Source organism: Phoenix dactylifera, chromosome 3 (assembly GCF_051530095.1).
Source record: "Phoenix dactylifera cultivar Ajwa chromosome 3, Ajwa_hap1_PhDact_Kaust_v1.1, whole genome shotgun sequence".
Lineage (NCBI taxonomy): Eukaryota > Viridiplantae > Streptophyta > Magnoliopsida > Arecales > Arecaceae > Phoenix > Phoenix dactylifera.
In genome coordinates, this window is record NC_143192.1 from 110,298 (window position 1) to 130,930 (window position 20,633).

At 48.1% G+C, this 20,633-nt stretch overlaps 1 protein-coding gene across 2 annotated transcripts in view; it reads left to right on the plus strand.

Annotated features, from left to right (window-relative positions):
- The first annotated feature begins 4,708 nt into the window (after positions 1-4,708).
- The window catches only part of XEG113 (xyloglucanase 113), a 32,222-nt gene continuing 16,297 nt past the window's right edge, over positions 4,709-20,633 (plus strand). The window contains exons 1-5 of one of the 2 annotated variants that reach the window (XM_039121218.3): positions 4,769-5,083; positions 5,208-5,222; positions 5,348-5,647; positions 5,771-5,976; positions 6,503-6,608. In XM_039121218.3, the coding sequence (XP_038977146.2) occupies positions 4,900-5,083; positions 5,208-5,222; positions 5,348-5,647; positions 5,771-5,976; positions 6,503-6,608 (811 nt within the window). In that variant the 5' untranslated portion in view covers positions 4,769-4,899. Of the gene's footprint in view, positions 5,084-5,207; positions 5,223-5,347; positions 5,648-5,770; positions 5,977-6,502; positions 6,609-20,633 lie in introns of both variants that reach the window. The other variant, XM_088717311.2, reaches the window with a different exon arrangement.

Below are 20,633 nucleotides of genomic sequence, written 5' to 3' on the forward strand. Positions count from 1 at the left end.
CCTGTATACCTCATGTCAATCAAGCAAGGTGCGTATTTGTACTTCTATGCATGTCTTACGTATTGAGGGAGAAAAAGGCCCTACAAATCATTGCGTGAAGGCCTTTACTGATTATGCTGATCGTTCCAGAGGCATGCAGGAACCACTAGCCATCTGATTTTTTATGCATTTAGATAACAAAAAGTGGTGTTTCACTTGGTTTAAGCGCATCCTCACGAGTGATGACCAGGTACCACCAAGAAAATAGAGGGAATCTTTTATTTGTTTGTTTATTTGCTTCCTAGCTTTTTTGTTTTACCCGGGAAACAACGCAGAGGAGGTTCATCATGTTAAAGTAGCACCAAAGTTGGAGGTTCATCATGTTAAAGTAGCGCCAAAGTTGCGCTATGCTGTATTTTTCAATAGGATTTGCAAAAAGAAACGAAAGAAATATTTGATTGCTAGATAACAAAATATACACACCATTGCGTCATTCATCATTTCTTTACATTTTACTGGAAAGAAAAATAATGTTTAGAAGTAGAGAAAAAAACACATTTACGAATGTTGTCGGTGCATGCTACATTATCTTTTTTCCCGAAGGCAGCTCAAAAAAAAGAAAGAAAAGAAAATTGATGTTTGAAAAGTTATGGGCTCATTTGGTTCGCAGGAAGTATTTTTCCTTCTAGGAATATGATTACTGGGAATTAGATTTCTAGAAAGAGAATACCTAGGAAAGTACTTTTGGCACGTTTGGTTGACCATGGGAAAGTGACAAATTTCCAAAGTGCTTATGTTTGGTTAACCATCCACTTTTCTGGGAAAGTTATGTATAATTTTTATTATGCCCTTAATACAAATTAGGTCTTTAATGCCTCTTTAATGCTTCTTTAATGCTGAAGGGTTTTTTTTGTGAAAAAATAAAAAAAGAGTGATTCCCACCTCATGGGAAAGTAACTTTCCCATGTTTCTCATGGGAAAGACTTTCCCATGAAATGTGGGAATCATATTCCTATGGAAATACAACTTTTCCATCTCTCTCCTTTGAAAACTTCAACCAAACAAGAGGCATCTCATTACTTTCCCGTTGACCACATTTTTCCCCCTTCTTTTCTTGTGAACCAAATGAGCCCTATAAGTACTACCAATACATGTTGGAAAAAAGATGAATAATGAAGATATATAACTCATCAGCAAGCAACGTTTTTTTGGCAGGACTTTCATCTAGGGGGTTGAAACAATAGCTTCTTCCAAAGCCTCATCAGTATCAAAGCATCCCCAAACCCTAGTCACCTTTGATACTTCATCATCTTCACCTAGAACAACATCCACAAAAGATCTAAAAAGTATGTTGTTCCTCAATTCAATGCCATAAATAAGAGCAAGGAGCACTAGTTTATGAACAACCTCATCCAACTTTAGTTTGCATGATATTTTAAAAAAATCCATGCCTACAATTACAGGTGAGAGCAGAATCAAACATCAAACTAAAATATACATGATACATAATTTATCAAACAACGGTTTATCTATAGGAAAAAATAGAAGAGAAAATTTACTCTACAACAAAACAAACAAACTATAACAATAATATTTTTTATCAGCCTTGAACATAGAAAAATGAAAGGAAATTAATTAAACAATTAAAGCTAATACCTTTTTTTTTGTGCACTTTGTCACTAACGGGTGGAGTGATCATCCAACAAAAAAATATGTTATAGAGAAAAAATGGTAAAGAAAAATGTGGAAGAGAATTGGCAAAATACCACTCCAAAGGACAAGTAATGAGAAACAAGCATTAAAAGCATACTTATGTGGATAGTTCATAAAAAAATAGAATTAACAAAAAAATATCCTCCTCTTTCGAATCTTTTTCTTCCTCTTGGTGCGCCCCTAAAGTCCTCCCCTTTTGCTAGGGCATCCAATCAACAACCTTCTCTGGTGACGAGACAGTAGCCGTGATATGGAGACACTGGTAGTTGCAGTATCAAGGAACTCCACCACCAATTGAGAAGTTGTTGGACAATATACTCGGAGTTCAGCGTCTGTGTTAAGCAATGATCTCTAGTGGTAGCACCCCAACGCACCAACCGTGACAAAAACAGCTACCATTGTCACCGTTCTGCATCTCTTCTCGCATCTCCAGCCAACTAATGGTTAAACCAAATGAGCCGACCTCATCCCTATTCCTTGAGGCTCATCGCTATGGCTAGCCCTTTGGATTTCCATTCTACAGTAGAAATTTTTTCTCCCTCTTCCTCTTTATTATTATGTTGCCTTTTGTTTCCTTCTTCTTCTTCTCCTCCTCCTTTTCCTCCTTTCTTTGTCTTTTTTTCCTTCTCCATTTCTTTCTCCTTGTCCTTCTTCTTCTTCTTCTTCTTCCCGAAATAAACAACAAAAAACAAAAAAAATTGTTGTCCCCTCTTCTCCTCCTCCTCCTCATTTCTTCTTCTCCTGCTTCCTGGTGACGAGACAGTAGCCGCGACATGGAGATACTGGTAGTTGCAGTATCAAGGCGCTCCACCAGCAATTGAGAAGTTGTTGGACAATATACTCGGAGTTCAGCATCTGTGTTAAGCAACGATCTCTAATGGTAGCACCCCAACGCACCAACAGTGACAAAAACAGCTACCATTGTCACCGTTCTCCATCTCTTCTTGCATCTCCAGCCAACTAATGGTCAAACCAGGTGAGCCGGCCTCATCCCTATTCCTTGAGGCTCATCGCTATGGCTAGCCCTTTGGATTTTCATTCCACAGCAGAAATTTTTTCTCCCTCTTCCTCCTTATTATTATGTTGCCTTTTGTTTCCTTCTTCTTTTTCTTCTTCTTCTTCGCCTCCTTTCTTTGTCTTTTTTTTCTTCTCCTTTTCTTTCTCCTTGTCCTTCTTCTTCTTCTTCTTCCCGAAATAAACAACAAAAAACAAAAAAAAATGTTGTCCCCTCTTCTCCTCCTCCTCCTCATTTCTTCTTCTCCTTCTTCCTGGATCTTATGCTCCATTTTTTTTTCGGATTTTTATTCTGCAGTAAGAAGAAATATAGAAAGATATATTTATTTCTTCTTCTTCTTCTTCTTCTCCTTCTCTTCCTTCCTTTTTCTTCATGTTCTCCTTCTCATTGTTCTTCTTCCTAGAAAAAACAAGGAAACAAAATCTTTTTTCTCTCTTCTTCTTCTTCTCCTCCTCCTTCTTTCTTCTTTTTCTCCTTCTTCTTCTTTTCGGATCTTATGCACTGTTTTTTTTGGATTTTCATTCTGCAGTAAAAAAGAAACAGGAAAAAATATTTTTTTTTGTTTTTTCATTCTATAGTAAAAAAAAGAGAAAAAGTTCTTCTCCTCCTCCTCCTTCCTTCTTCTCCTCCTCCTCCCTCTTCTCCTTATTCTTCTTCTTCCTCCTCCTGGAAAAAATATGATAAAAAAAATTCTCTTTTCTTCTTCTTTTTGAAACTTAATATTCAATGATGAAATCTCACTTGTTACAAATTGCAATAATATTCAAAGATGAAGTATTTTTGTCCCCAAATTTGAGCTAATGCATCATATAAAGTTTGTAGAAGATCTATTATTGAATCTTTTAGTATTGCAGATGAATCTTTTATTGATGAAATATTTTTACTTTTTTTGACAAATAATGTTATCACAAAATATACCTTCTTTAATGATGAGTTTGTTTATGTCAATAGAGATTAATCTTTGATGATGGAAAATATATCATATCGTGATGAAATTTTTAATTTTTTATGACAAACCATCATCGCCAAATGTTTTAGCATTTGGTGATAAATATATTTTCACCACAATAAGCATATATTTGTTGACAAAATATTTCTAACGTCACCATGTATCTTCAATGACACATCTTTCTTGACGTGTAAAGATATATATCATGCGTTGTAAAGATTTTTTTTCTGTGACTAAAAGTTTGTTATGATGAAATTGATGGTGACAATTTTTTTGGTGAGGAATAATATTTTTTGTTGTAGTGTAATTTTGATAGTAATAGTCCGAGGAAAGGCTTGATTTTTGTTCAATACATTGGTGTGGTGAATGTTGTGCATTGATTACTTTGATGTGTTTTATTTTTATCCTGAAAAAAATTGCTATTTTTTCATTGTAGTTGGATGCTTGAAGTTCACATATAATTTTTTTATTTTTATCCTTTTAGTTAATTTTTATAGATATTTCATATTCGTCATTTATTAATATGCAATATTTGTATATATTTATTCTTTTAATTTTTATCTTATTTTATATTTTATATTTTCAATTGTCTTGTTTCACATTTTGGATATTTTATTTTAGTATCCAATTTATGTATAATTTTATCACAAAAATATTCAATTTATGTCATTTCATTTCTTATATATATTTTTGCTTTTTTAATATTGTCATATTTCTATTTTATCATTTTAATTATTTTGTCATAGTTATGCACTTGTGGGATATATGTTTTTTCCAGAGTTTTTTTTGCTTATTTTACTTTAAATTTTGTTTTATTTAATTTCCTTATTTATCAATATCTTATTAATATTTTTTTGGCTTGTCTTTTCTTCTTCTTTTTATATAAATTTTCATGCAATTAACATTTTCTTATTTTATTTTATAATAATTTATACTTTCATATTTATTATATTTATTGTGTTTTATTAAATATGTATTGAATGCTAGTAGATATCATAAGATTTAGTTACATTACTACTTTATTTTGAGATGAACTAAAGAAGTTCCATTTTATAGCTAGCGGACCCTTTGGTGATCCGATGTACCTGAAAGAGTCAGCAGGAGCCTGGATAGAAAGTCTCTGACCCGACCCGTGACCACGAGGGATCTCCTATCAGCCACGCTCCGTCGTGCCCGTTATAGAAAAAGGGTCTTCGAGAAGTTGGAACGAGGCGATGACGAGGAGCAGGAATTAGGGCTGGGGATGGCGTCGTGCAATCCGTTCCCGGAAGGGAAGCCCCTGTTCCTTGTGATCTACGCCACCGTCGTCGCCGGCATCGTCTTCTCAACCCTCTTTATCCTCTCCACCGTCTATTCCCCCGCCACCGACGCGAACCCCCTTTCCTTCCTCCATTTCTCCTCCTCCGCGGCGCCTCCTCGTCTACCGGGTAAAAAAGGCTTCCCCTTTTCCTCTTTATTTACTTAAAGAGTGGATGGAACGTTACCTCATAATTTTATGGCGGACACTTAATCACTGTATGTAAATAAATATGATTACGACAAATGTTGCAGTGCCAATCTATATCGGTGAGTTGTGCTCTTGCTAAATTCCCCTCGACTGCGTTTTGTGGGAGCTGTTTTCTGCAACGAATTTTTTGGCCCGGGGTGCTCTCGATTTGCTCACATTTAATTGATGTATTTTCGCTTTTTAGATAGAGACTTTACCAGGAAGGGAAATGGTTTGTCCGAGTCCGAAGCAAGTCGGAACGCAACTGCAAATATTCCTCCTCCCACAGCGAAACCTCGAAACATGTTCACCAGAGGTATATGGGATGCCCCTGTTGGTACCAAAATGCCAGATTTGAAGTCATTTCGGCTTACAAAGGAGATGGTGGAGCATCGGGCAAGAGATAATGTCATAATCGTGACCTTTGGGAACTATGCATACATGGACTTTATCTTGACCTGGGTCAAGCACCTGACAGATCTTAATGTTTATAACCTTCTTGTTGGTAATTCCCATAATTCCGTAGAATTTATGCAACCTATTACCAAAGCCATCCTTCCTTGATCTAATCTGAGCTAGATCAATTTATTCTTTAATTGCTTGATGAAGTTTAGTGTTGTTGGTGCAGGGGCAATGGACTCAAAAATCCTGGAGGCTTTGTATTGGAAAGGTATTCCTGTTTTTGACATGGGAAGTAATATGGACACGGCGAATGCTGGATGGGGGTCCCCCAAATTTCATAAAATGGGAAGAGAAAAAGTCTTTTTGATTAATGCTCTCCTGCGTTTCGACAATGAGGTGCTAATGTGTGATACTGACATGGTTTGGTTAAAGGTATACATATTATTTTGCAATATATGGCTTATTTCGCTTTAGTTTTATCTTTCTAATGTGTCTTAGCATATTATCCTCAGTCCATTTTGTAATTGCAGAGGTAGTTAACATGACAAATTAGAATAAAATGTTACAAAATTAGAGGGCATAAAAACCTTGAAATCCTTGCACTGCCGATCAGCTAACCAAGATTTCTGAGAGGTCACTTACTTTTCAATTTGACATTTTACAATTTTATTTGAAGGAGATGAGTAATTTATTAGTTATCAATTCAGCCTAATAAGGGAGATTAGCAGAGCCGAACCTGATACTGCACATTCTGTTTCACTAGAGAACCATTGTCACTAAAATAATCATGAGTCTAGTCTGTACCATTTAGTATCTTTCATTATAGTGACCAACCTGGTGGCCTTGAAGGCTCTGCCTGCAATGTTCTTGAATTATTTTTAATAATTTCAGCACTTTATAACAAAGCCTTTTCCCTTTACTGAATGCAGTTTCCTTTTGTATTTTGTGTGAAAAACAGAATCCACTTCCATATCTTGCTCGTTTTCCTGAAGCAGATGTTTTGACCTCAAGTGATCAAGTTATACCGACAGTAACTGACGACAGTCTGGAAGTCTGGCAGCAAGGTAATACCTTGCCAAAATTTGCAAATTCTTATGACACTTTTTACCATCTCCTTTTGTTTCTCTAGACAATAGAATATATCTCTGTCTCTGCTTGGACCTAACTTCAAACACCGTCTTTTAAATTGTCAATACTAATATTGCAATCTTACATGTGTTGAATTTTAAAGCTAATTTACTGGATTGTATTGTTTTAAGCTCAGCATAATATATAAAATATTGTGATTTATCTCACTGGACTTCTAAAAACAAGACAACCCTTTAAATTATCATTTGTACTTAATGTCGTGTAAAACTTATTAGATTTAATCCAATCCAGCCAAAGATTGAGTTTGGGTTGAAAGTTTTTGAGGCGGATCGATTTTGAGTTTGGGTGGTTAGGTTGATTCTTAGATTCGATATTATTCATGAGCTAGGGATATTTATGATGGTCAGTTTAGGTCTGGGAGTTAAGGAACACATCCAAGTGAAGTTAAAATGGAAAATAATTGGAGTCTTATATTGAATTTGTTAGATGTCCTTTTTTGTGATGCAACCTTGTGTTAAGCAAAGATATGGATTAAGAGATTAGCTTAAGTAGTTTAAGGTTCTCGGTAAGGATTCAAGTCCCGAGATATTAGGATGGGGCATCATCCTGAGTGTTGGGATAGGACCAAAATGGAACAAGAATCCATTGTCCCAAGTGGTCGGAAGTGGCGCATCCCATTCCATGGAAAGGCTAGGATTTCCTGATCCCACAGGATTTGAATCCTTGTTCTCTAAGCCTTGTAGGTAATTTTGTAGAAATATTCATGTTCTCAAAGGAGATGGATTGTGAGAATCCATAGGAACAACGAGACAATGTGGTTGAGCTTAGTTGGTGGGATAGGAATTGACTTTCTTTAAATGATGACAAATAGCGGAAAAGAGGAGAGAGCAGAACAGGTCCCTTGAGTGGATGGGCATGAGTTATAGTTGGCTTTAATTTCTTTTTGAATATTGAGTAGTTGGTTGGTGTTCAACTATAGTTGCATGAAGTGGGGGTAGAAATTGGAGTGGAACCAACTGTGAAGTGGAAAACAAGAATTTAGATAGTCATAAGTAGCATCACCACCTAAGAGTAATTAATTTTTAATATTGTTCTTCTTTTTCTTCGTTACTATCATTGTCACTGTTGTTGTTATTGGTTGAAATGGTACTAAAATATGAAGAACTTATAAAATTACCTTTTGACAAAAGATGGACCATGCGCAATAAAGTAATATTGAGTTCCATTAGCAAGTTCTAATTTTGTTGGCTTACTGAAGAAGTAGTTAGGGGACATTACTTGGTGTAAAAGGCTTGAGCTGACAAGCGCAACGACATGGGTTCAAGTCTTGGGGCAGCCACTTTGTACAAAAAGATGCCAAACATTAGGTCTATCCCCAGTTTGCCCCTCCCAAGTCCTTGGATTGCTGGGACCATAACTGGGTAATGCCTTTTTTTACTAATGAAGTAGCTAGTGGTACATACAAGTGAAGCTTGAAGAAGTTTGGAAACGAGAGATAGAAAGGATTTTGAAGCAGATTATGCCCACAGAAGGTTTAGTGCAAGGTCCGCCGTACCGGTACCGGTCGGCGTACCGGTGGCCGGCCGGACCGGTACGGTACCGGTCCGGTCCGGTACGTACCGGCCGGTACCGGTCCCGTACCGGCCGGTACCGGTGGTTTCAAAAACCACAGCGCGCGGCGCTGTGGTTCTAAAAAAAAAAAAAATCGTACCGGTGCGAACCGGCCGGTTCGCACCGGTACCGGCCGGTACGGGCTCCGAACCGGCCGGTACGGGCTCCGAACCGGCCGGTACGGGCTCCGAACCGGCCGGTACGGGCCCGAACCGGCCGGTACGCACCCGTACCGGCCGGTTCGGATAAAAAACCGGGAAATACCGGTTTTTTATCCGTTCCGGTACCGGTCCACGGCCGGACCGGTACGTACCGGCCCGTACCGGCCGGTACGGGCCGGTACGGCATTCCATGGTTTAGTGCAGGCAAATGTTTATAAGATTTTTCATGTTATCGTTATCTATTTTTAAATATACATCTTTTTAGTTATTATTTTCTTTCTTTTTTGTTTTTTGTGGGGGTGGGCAAGTACATGAGGAGATTTTATGATTTGTGAACCAGGAATATAAGCTTACAATCTTTTATGTCAATATTTGGTAAGGGTAAAAGAGTAACCTAGATTGGAAGGTGGTCGTTGCAAGTCCAAAGAGGTCGAGAATTCTTAGATAGGAGATTTGAGAGAATGTAATATTTAGCATGTCGAGAATTCTTAGTGTTGGGGGGAAAACTCAAGTCATGCCAGCTCAAAAGCGCTCAACTAAGGAGCGCCGACCAGAAAGGCGCTCGACTAAAGAGCGCCGACCAGGAAGGCGCCCGACCAAAGAGCGCCGACCTGAAAAGCGCCCGACCTCACAACGAGACACCCCGCTAAGCAACCGGCTCGGCTCGGCACGGGCCAAATATCCAACCCCCGCCTAATCCTCTAGAGGATCTGACAACTAAATACACGACTCCACCGTACTCTGTTACCATCCTCAAGCCATTAAGGCACATGACCTCTGCAGGCCTTCGGCACGCCCTATCATTAATGCGTGTGACCCCTGCGGGCCTCCGATGCACTCAACCATTAAATGAACACGGCTCAAGATGATCTCCGGATCACTGGACCATCAAAGCGTATGGCTCTCCCTGATCACCGGTTCACTCAGTAATCAATGCACTTGCCATCTACGAACCCCAGGCCCACCACGGCCGGCGGTTCAACCACTCCAACAGGTCCGATCAACCATGACAGTTCGCTGACTCCGGTCTGATCCGGTCTTATTCTCCACAACGCCATTAATGAGCATGATCGTGCCCAATTATCACGAAAAAGACAATTTACCCTGTCACCTCTCAGGTAACATAATATCCTTCTATAAAAGGAAACCTGGGGGGAAAGAAAAGGGGACGGACACACACAGGAACAAACATTCTCCTCTTTTACTCCACTCATATACTAGCCCCCTCTGACTTAAGCTTCGGAGGGCCGGCGCCGGAGATTCCGGCCACCGGCTTTCTTGCAGGATTCTCCAGGAGGACGCCACCAGCCGACGCGCCGCCACCCACTGTTCCAGCAGCGGAGCTCCTCCCTTCTCGGCTCGCGGTCGCCCCCGGGTCCAATTTCCAGCAACAGTTGGCGCTAGAGGAAGGGCCCGAGTTGCGGCCATGAAACTGAGAAGTAAGGGGGCTTCCAATGCCTCTCGACGTCCTCCACCCAGTCCTGGACACTCTGTCCAGAACTCGCCGCCTCCGGCCGAGTCAACTCCTCAAGTTCGGCCGGAGCAGTTCGATGCCCTGGTGCAACAGATGCAGGCCTTGGCCACCGCTGTCCAAGGCTTGCAACCCAGGGGCATCCCGCCGGCACCGCTCCCTCCGGCCCCAGTTCAACCGGTGCCTCCTACAAGCGGACTCCCCCTTCGAGGTCAGGACTCTTAAGTCCAGGCCTTCCTCTGGAGAGAACATCCAGTTAGAGGCCCCGGTGGCTGGCCACAACCCTCGGAGGCTGAGTCAGTTCCAGGGCAACCTGCACCGGAGCGGACCGCTGCGGCGATCCCCCAGAATGATGAGCTCGACAAGAAGGTCGAGAAGCTGGAGCGCCAGATTCAGGCACTCCACGGAAGGAAATCGGGACGTGACGGTGACTTCGAGTTCACCACGAGGTCCCCCTTCTTCCAGCAGATTGAAGACGAGCCAGTCCCGCCACGGTTCAAGATGCCCCAGGTGGAGCCTTACAACGGCAGGACCGACCCCCTTGACCACCTGGAAAGTTATCGGGCCTTAATGGCCCTACAAGGAGCCTCAGAAGCCATGCTGTGCAAAGCTTTTCCAGCGACGCTCCGAGGACCAGCCCGGCTTTGGTTTACCGGGTTGAAGCCGAGTACTGTTTCCTCCTTCGAGCAGCTCGGCAGACAGTTCGCCAGCAATTTTGCCGCCAGCCAGCCCCAGCGGCGGACATCGGACTCCCTCCTTGATATAAAACAAAAGGAGGGAGAGTCCCTCAGGGAGTACTTGGACCGATTTACCGCCGCGACCTGGGAAGTCCGAGAGCTTGACCAGTCAATTGCCATGTCGGCACTAAAGACTGGAGCCCGGTCTTACAGGTTCCTCTTCTCCATCGAGAAGAATTTCCCTGCAGACCTCACTGAAATGCTTGTTCGGGCGCGAAAGTATGCGAAGGCCGAGGAAGCCGTGGCCGTTAGGCGGAGCGGGGCCGAGCAGACTTCCAAGAAACAGAAAAGACGCCGCGAGGAGCGTGGCCAGCCCAGAAGCCCGTCCCCGCACCGAGCCAAAAATCCGCCCCGTTTGAAGAGTCCACCCCGATTACGGGGACCGCCTCAGCAGAGGTCACCACTCCGTCCGAGGTTTCCACCACGGGCCCGTTCACCCGAAGGGAGGTATGAAAACTACACTCCCCTTACTGCTCATCGGGCCGAAATCCTCATGGAGATTGAGGGTCGGGATTATTTCCGGCCCCCACCCCCGAAACGAGATCCCGGAGCCCGGCGTGATCCCCGGAAGTACTGCCGTTTCCATCGGGATCATGGCCATGATACTGAGGACTGCTACCAGCTCCGGAACGAGATCGAAGCGCTCATCCGCCGAGGGGTGCTCGATCGATTTGTGCGAGGCCGGCGTGAAGAAAAGAGGCCAGCGGAGGGAGCCGCACAGCCTGAAGGTTCAAACGCCAACAGGCCCATCGCCGGCACCATCAACACCATCCGAGGCGGGGCCTCGGTTGGAGAAGCTTCAGGGGAAGGAACCTCCTCGAAGCGCCTACGCGCCTCGGAAGCTATCTCGTTCTCAGATGATGATTTGGAGGGAGTCGAAACTCCCCACGATGATGCTGTGGTCATCTCTATGGTTATGAATAGATTTGATGTAAAACGCATCTTAATTGATAATGGAAGCTCGGCGAACGTTTTGTATTTTGATGCCTATTGTAAAATGGGGATGACAGAAGAGCAACTACGGAGGATGAATGCTCCGTTGGTCGGATTTACTGGGGATTCGGTCCCAGTAGAGGGCGAGGTCGACCTCCTGGTCACGGTCGGGCTCGCCCCCCGGGAAAGTACCGTGAGAATGAGCTTCCTTGTGATACGCCTGCCCTCGGCTTATAATGCCATCCTTGGAAGACCAGATCTCAACGCCCTCCGAGCAGTGGTCTCAACTCGCCACCTGCTCATGCGATTTCCCGCCAGCCAAGGAGTTGGCGAAGTTCGTGGGGACCAGGCGGTAGCAAGACGATGCTACATGGCGACCCATGAGGCGAAGCGACCGGCCGAGGTGCCGGTCCCAGCAACCGACCAGCCTTCAGCTAAAACCCTGGAGGCACGGGTCGGCCCTCAGAAGAATCGTGTAGAGCCCGGTGAGTTACTAATTCAAGTTTCTTTGCGCGAAAACTTTTCCGAGCTAACCGTGCAGGTCGGCTCCGGCCTCAATGATCGCGAAAGGGATCGCCTCGTCAACTTCTTGCGGAACAACATGGATGTCTTCGCATGGTCGCCCGCGGATATGCCGGGGATAGATCCAGAGGTCATGGTCCACCAGCTCCAAGTAAAGCCAACCTGCAAGCCCGTGCGACAAAAGAAGCGAGGCGCCGCTCCTGAACGACAACGAGCAGCAGCCGAGGAGGTTGGCAAACTTCTCGAGGCTGGCTTCATTCGGGAGATATCCTACCCAGAGTGGCTCGCCAACGTGGTCCTCGTCAAAAAAGCTAGCGGAAAATGGCGCATGTGCGTCGACTACACCGACTTGAATAAAGCCTGCCCAAAGGACATCTTCCCACTCCTCAGCATCGACCAGCTCGTGGACTCCACCTCGGGGCACGAGCTGTTGGCATTCATGGACGCCTTCTCCGGATATAACCAGATCCGTATGGCGCCAGAAGATGAAGAAAAGACGGCCTTCATCACCGACGGGGGTACCTACTGCTATAAAGTAATGCCATTCGGCTTAAAGAATGCCGGAGCAACTTATCAGAGGCTGGTCAGCCGAATCTTCAAAGACCAAATAGGCCGAAACATGGAGGTCTATGTTGATGACATGCTGGTGAAAAGCAAGGTGGCGCAAGACCATGTGACCGACCTTGATGAAGCATTCTCCACACTCCGAAGGTACCAAATGTAGCTCAACCCAGCCAAATGTGCGTTCGGAGTCACCTCGGGTAAATTTCTTGGCTTCATCATTACACAGCGGGGAATCGAGGCCAATCCTGAAAAGATCCGAGCGCTCCAGGAGATGACGCCTCCGAGGACAGTCAAGGAGGTACAACGGCTTACGGGCCGAGTTGCAGCTCTCGGGAGATTCATCTCCCGCTCGGCCGAGCGCTGCCTTCCATTTTTCGCGACCCTTAAGAAGCCAAAAAACTTCTTATGGTCGGCCGAGTGCCAGCAATCCTTTGAAGAGCTCAAGCACCTTCTTGCTTCCCCTCCCCTACTCACAAAGCCTCAGCAGGGTGAACTTCTCTACCTTTATTTAGCTGTTTCCCCTGTAGCAGTGAGCTCGGTCCTGGTCCGGGAGGAGGGCAAGCTCCAAAAACCAGTATATTACACCAGCCGGGTCTTGAGGGATGCTGAGACCCGATACTCCAAGCTGGAGAAGACTGTTTATGCCTTGGTCATCTCAGCTCGGAGGCTCCGACCTTATTTCCAAGCTCACACAATGGCCGTGCTGACCGACCAGCCAGTAAAGCAGATCCTGCAAAGATCAGACCGCGCGGGCCGGATTACTAAGTGGGCCGTCGAGCTCGGAGAATTTGACCTCGAGTACCGATCCAGACCGGCGATCAAAGCGCAAGCACTCGCCGACTTCATAGTCGAGTGCACCATACCGGACGAAGCCGAGCCCAAGCCTGAGCCTACGCCAACAGAGCAGACCCCGAGTTTGGCATGAACTTTGCATGTCGATGGCTCTTCAAACTCGGGGGGTAGCGGAGCGGGTCTCATACTCACCAGCCCGAAGGGGGTGGTTGCCGAACAAGCCTTACGCCTCGAGTTTCCTGCTTCTAACAACATGGCGGAATACGAAGCACTCGTCGTCGGGCTCAAGTTAGCCAGAGAGTTAGGAGTGAAGGACCTGAAGGCCTTCAGCGATTCTCAGCTCGTCGTCAACCAAATCCTGGGTGACTTCGAAGCCAGAGACCCCACAATGCAGGAATATCTTCGGAAGGTACGGGATCTTACCTCGACCTTAAATTCTTTCCACATCCAACATGTCGCCAGGTCAGAGAACCTTAGGGCCGACCAGCTGTCAAAGCTGGCGTCCTCTCGCATGAGCGAGCTCCCCAAAACGGCGGCACTGGAGTATCTCCAAAAACCCAGTACGGAGGAGCCCGAGCAGGCTCTTTGCATTGAGTTCGAGCCAAGCTGGATGGACGAGCTCATTAGCTATCTGCAAGACGAAGTCCTCCCCAGTGATGAACATGAGGCTCGCCGAGTAAAGCGCTCCGCCACCTGGTACATATTGCACGAGGGAAAGCTTTATCGGAGATCCTTCACCTCTCCCCTCCTCAGATGTCTCCGTCCGACAGAGGCTGACTATGCAATGCGTGAAGTCCATGAAGGGATTTGTGGAAATCATCTGGGAGGACGAGCATTGGCCCATAAGATTTTACGCCTAGGATACTATTGGCCGACACTCCAAAAGGATGCTTTGGACTTCGTCCGAAGATGCGACCGATGCCAGAGAAACGCTAATGTCCAACGCCGACCCTCGGCTCCGTTGACTTCCATCAGTTCCTCTTGGCCTTTTGCCCAGTGGGGAATTGACATTCTGGGACCATTTCCTCTGGCTACCAGGCAAAGAAAATTCCTGGTCGTCTCCATCGACTATTTTACCAAGTGGGTGGAAGCCGAGCCACTCGCCCGGATCACCGAGCAGAAGATGCGGGATTTTGTCTGGAAGTCAATAATCTGCAGATTTGGGCTCCCCCGCATCCTCATATCAGACAACGGCCGCCAGTTCGACAACCTCCGCTTTAGAGAATTCTGCTCCGAGCTCGGCATCGACCACCGCTTCACCTCGGTCGCGCACCTTCAGACGAACGGAGAAACCGAGGTAACAAATCGTACTATTTTGCAGGGGCTCAAGGCCAGGCTCGACAAATCCAAAGGACAGTGGGTCGAAGACCTATACAATGTCCTGTGGGCTTACCGGACCACATTCCGTGTCCCCACCGGCGAGACTTCCTTCAATTTAACATATGGAATGGAAGCTGTCATCCCGTTGGAGATTGGACTCCCTTCTCCGAGGGTAGAACACCATGATGCCAGCTCCAACTCCTCACAGCTCAGGAACAACCTGGACCTGATCGAGGAAACAAGGGAGGCCGCCCGAGTTCGCATGGCGAGGTACCAGCAAAAGACAGCACAGTACTAAAACGCCAGGGTCAAAGTTAAATCCTTCAAAGCAGGGGACCTCGTCCTCAGAAGAGCCGAGGCCTCCCGACCAACTGAGCAAGGAAAACTGGCCCCAAATTGGGAAGGACCTTACCGAGTCACACGCATCCGGCGGCCCGGAACTTACAAGCTGGAGTCTCTCGATGGGACTCCCATTCCACGAAGCTGGAGTTCTGAAAATCTCCGCGTGTACTACCAGTAGAACCCCGAGGGGTTCCCCATTCTTTAATCATAAATTTCATTTTATAACGGCTCATGTGCACTTGTTCGAATTCACCAATTCTCCTAATAATTGTCTCATGGTACCAGACCTCGCCCGGCTCGTCAATTAGCATAAAGCGGAGCCGGATGCCTTGACGAAATCTTGGAGCGTCAGACATCGAGCTCGGCTCGATCTCCATCGAACATCGAGCTCGGCTCGATCTCCATCGAACATCGAGCTCGGCTCGATCTCCTACTCGACCACGGTCGGGATGTCCCGATACTTCGGGATGACGGAGTACCTACGTGGTCTCCCTGAAGATGTTCGTGAGTTCGAGATGCGGTCTCCACCAAACATCGAGCTCGGCTCGATCTCCATCGAGCATCGAGCTCGGCTCGATCTCCATCGAGCATCGAGCTCGGCTCGATCTCCATCGAGCATCGAGCTCGGCTCGATCTCCATCGAGCATCGAGCTCGGCTCGATCTCCTACCTCGACCACGGTCGGGATGCCCCGATACTTCGGGATGACGGAGTACCTACGTGGTCTCCCTGAAGATGTTCGTGAGTTCGAGATGCGGTCTCCACCAAACATCGAGCTCGGCTCGATCTCCATCGAACATCGAGCTCGGCTCGATCTCCATCGAACATCGAGCTCGGCTCGATCTCCATCGAGCATCGAGCTCGGCTCGATCTCCATCGAGCATCGAGCTCGGCTCGATCTCCTACCTCGACCACGGTCGGGATGCCCCGATACTTCGGGATGACGGAGTACCTACGTGGTCTCCCTGAAGATGTTCGTGAGTTCGTGAATTCGAGATGCGGTCTCCACCAAACATCGAGCTCGGCTCGATCTCCATCGAACATCGAGCTCGGCTCGATCTCCTGCTCGTGATCAGCGAAACGTTCGTGATTGGCGACAAACATCTTTAACGACAACTGGATTCTTCTATTATGCCAGCATCCCCAAAGAACGGACTCCGAGCAGAAGAGCGTCCTCAAAATCGCCAGGCAAAGTTCACAGCCTCGGCGTAAGACGCTCATGGTACCAGGTACCCTTTCGATTAATGTCTTTACATTATTTCATTTATTTCATTCCTGGTTAATTAATTACCTGAATGAAACCCTGACCAGCGTCGAGGTACCAGGTCGGGCCAATTATTGCTCGGCCTCACCCGTCCCACATGCACCGTTCGATAGCGAGCTATAGCCTAGTTTATACCGGCAGCTCGATGAATCCTCATCCCGAGCTTCGGGACATCCGCCTCGACAACCTAAGGTCCGAGTTTGAAGTCCGACTAAAGTTCGAGTTTAGTGACCTTTGGTCCTGGGGCTCGGCCGAATTCTGAGCTAAGCTCGAAAAGGCTTGCCGAGCCTAAGCGTATCCTAGACATAAGCATCGCGATATCACCGGTCGAAGGTCCGAGCAGCGAAAATTCATACCTAAGCTCGGACTAGACAAATGTGCCAAACTTGGACGCAGGTCTAACTACACAACGGACGAAATTGGGGCCGCAGAGCCCAAGTCCTTGGAGCCTAAAGCGGATCCAAGTGAAGAAACTTAGGTCTACCGAAAATCGAAAACACAAACCAATTGCAAGTTACAAAATATATATATATATATATATATTCATTTAAAGGAGCCCGTAGGCTAAGGACAAAGCTCGGGCTCGGCCTTAACAGTATGGAGGCCATCCCGACTTACAAAAAGAAAAACGGAAAACTAAGGCTCAGCCCTGCTGTCCTCGGCGACTTCAGGAACGACTGGCTCCTCGGCGATCGAGGCTTCTACCTCAGTAGCCTCGGCAACCTCAGGAGCAGCCTCGGGAGCCGCCTCGGCGACCTCGGGAGCAGCCTCGCCCGCCTCGGCCGGGCCCTCCTGGTCAGCCCTGTCAGATGCCGAAGCTTCCGCCTCCGCCTCTGACTCTTCGACCCCTGCTCCTGGTTGAAGCAGGTTCAGGTCGAAGTTCGGAAGAAGTCGCCGCAGTTGGTTGCGGAAGTCCTTGAAGCCCTGGATAAGCCCGTTCACGCCTTCCTCCTCTAAAAGGTCGCGGAACTCTCCCGACTCCCGTTCACGCCTTCCTCCTCTAAAAGGTCGCGGAACTCTCCCGACTCACGGAAGAGTTTAACGGCGTCCTGGGCCTGCTCCCGAGCCTCCTGCTCTCGAGCCTCGTGGTAGGCGGCCTTCCGCTCCAAATTTTTTATTTCCTGTTCGAGCTCCTGGGTTTTGAGGTGAGCGTTCCCCACCTCCTGCTCGCGGATGGCAAGCGCTGACTCGGCCTCCGCCAGACGAGCCTCCGCGACGCGCACTTCAGATCTGGCAAGTGTGTGCGCGCCCTTCTCCTCTTCAAGCTCGGCGGTCAGAGCCCGAATTTCGTCCTCGGCCGCCCCCACTCTCGCCTGGAGCGCATGGCGCTCGGCCTCGGACGCCAGGCACCTCGCCTCGACCTCCTCGTGCCCCCGCTGATGCCTTCGGGCTCGCTCCCGATAATCTTGGATAATATGCATCAGCGTCTCCGTCTCGTGCAGATGCTGTAAAAGAGAGACGTGAGAAACGAACTTAAAATAAAACTTGCACAAATGAAGTTGCACAAATGAAAAGATCAACTTACCCGGACGGCAGAGCAGAGGGCAGAGTCCATGAAGGCGCCATAATTCATGGACCGGATCTTGGCCTGGTCGGCCGGGAGCAGCGCGACTCGAAGAACCTCGCGCGCTACCTGGGGGTTATCGAGGGTCGAGTCGCCCTCGAAAACTGCCCACACGGGAGCGTAAGGCACCCGCTCCCGGGGGCCCGACGAGCCCGAAACGCCGGCCTCGGCTGGCCTGGGCGGAGCCGACCCCATAGCTCCTTGACTGTTCCCCGGCTCGGGACTGGGGAATTGGGGTCGGACAGGCGGCCGATCTGACTGCCGCAAAGCTGGGGCGGGGCGCGCGAGCGCCAAACCCGCCGAACTCCTCCCTCCTTGGTCGGCGATCGGGGCTTCCTGCCGACCAGGAATCTACGAAATCGGCGCCGGGCACGGGAACGCCACCGTAGCTCCACCAGAGCTCGCGCCCCTGGAACCTGCGCCCTCCCTCCGACCAGCCTCGGAGTGTGCGGTGCGAGGAGCGCCCGTCTCGACCGCCGTGGTCGCCGAGATCTTTGCTTTCTTCTTCGGCTCGGTCGGCTCCCCCGAGAGCTCGGCCGCCCTCTTTTGGAATCGGGCGTACAAGACCTCGCTCTTGGTCACCATTTTTGCGATATCTGCAAGGGCGAGCAGGATTAGAACACAGAATAATAGCAGAATAAAAAATGACTTTCTACTGTTACCCTTATCCTGAGGACGCGCCGAGCTCAGGCCAACATTCACTAGAGCGTCCTCACTTATGAGGCCGCTCAGTAGAATACCGTCCCCGAGGCTGCGAACGGTGTCGAGGATCCCCTGCTCGCGCGTAGAAAGCTTGGGGACTTTATTGACGGACCTGAGTCGGGCCGGCCCCCACCTAGGGTCAAACCCCCATGTCCGTTCAGAGCCCAGAAAGAAGAATTTCTTCTTCCACTCGTGAATGGACGAAGGAGCGCCCTGGAAGAGTGGCCGACCCGTCCGAAGGGCAATGTAGAGCCACTCTCCGTCTCCCGGGTTCGACTTCAACACGAAGAGTCGCCGGAAAACGTTTACAGAAGTCGGAATCCCGTACGCCAAACACAGCGACAGGAAACCGACTACTGTCCTCCAGGCATTCGGAGCGAGTTGCACCGGGACCAACTGGTACTCCGTAAGCAACTCGTTCACGAACCCGTGAAGAGGAAATCGTAGGCCGGCCCAGAGTGCCTCCAGGTACACTCCGATCCGGCCTACCGGGGGATTCGTTACCCGATCCCCCAACCCGGCGGGCTCCAGACGGAACCCTCGCTGAGGAAAGAACCATTCCTCGGCCATCTCGACCTCCAGTTCACTCATGGTGGACTCGACATCACTCGGACCGGGATCCATTAGGAAGAAGAAAGAAGGGTTCTGAGAGGATAGGGACCTGTGAAGGATGCCGGAGATAAGAAGCTTCAGACTGAGAAAAGCTGGAGGAAGGAGACAATAAGAAAGTAGCAGGAGGCCAGGTGAGGATTTATATAGATCCCTCCAACGGCCCAGATCAGCGTGAAAAAATGCTGCTCCCCATTCAGATCACGACGCGTGTTGGCCCGAAAAACGGAGCACCACATTTAATTCGGGCTGACGCTTCGAACACAGAAGCGCCTCGTCGGATCGTGCGGCCCTATCATGAGCCCACGACGCGAGGACGCTTCGGAGAAGGCACCCTAATAATGAGACGTTTCGGGAAAGAAGAGACGCCGCCCATTAAAAGCACCTCGAAGCGCGCGATAATTCGAAACACGCGATAATTCGAAATTTCCTTAACGCCTAATGGCCCGACTAAAACTACTTCCCGCTCTCAAGCTGGTGGCCAGCTGGAACTCGAAAGTCGGGGGGTAGTGTTGGGGGGAAAACCCAAGTCATGCCAGCTCAAAAGCGCTCAACTAAGGAGCGCCGACCAGAAAGGCGCTCGACCAAAGAGCGCCGACCAGGAAGGCGCTCGACCAAAGAGCGCCGACCAGGAAGGCGCCCGACCTCACAACGAGACACCCCGCTAAGCAACCGGCTCGGCTCGGCACCCGTGCCAAGCCCGTGCCTTAGCCAAATATCCAACCCCCGCCTAATCCTCTAGAGGATCTGACAACTAAATACACGACTCCACCGTACTCTGTTACCATCCTCAAGCCATTAAGGCACATGACCTCCGCAGGCCTTCGGCACGCTCTATCATTAATGCGTGTGACCCCTGCGGGCCTCCGATGCACTCAACCATTAAATGAACACGGCTCAAGATGATCTCCGGATCACTGGACCATCAAAGCGTATGGCTCTCCCTGATCACCGGTTCACTCAGCAATCAATGCACTTGCCATCTACGAACCCCAGGCCCACCACGACCGGCGGTTCAACCACTCCAACAGGTCCGATCAACCATGACAGTTCGCTGACTCCGGTCTGATCCGGTCTTATTCTCCACAACGCCATTAATGAGCATGATCGTGCCCAATTATCACGAAAAAGACAATTTACCCTGTCACCTCTCAGGTAACATAATATCCTTCTATAAAAGGAAACCTGGGGGGAAAGAAAAGGGGACGGACACACACAGGAACAAACATTCTCCTCTTTTACTCCACTCATATACTAGCCCCCTCTGACTTAAGCTTCGGAGGGCCGGCGCCGGAGATTCCGGCCATCGGCTTTCTTGCAGGATTCTCCAGGAGGACGCCACCAGCCGACGCGCCGCCACCCACTGTTCCAGCAGCGGAGCTCCTCCCCTCTCGGCTCGCGGTCGCCCC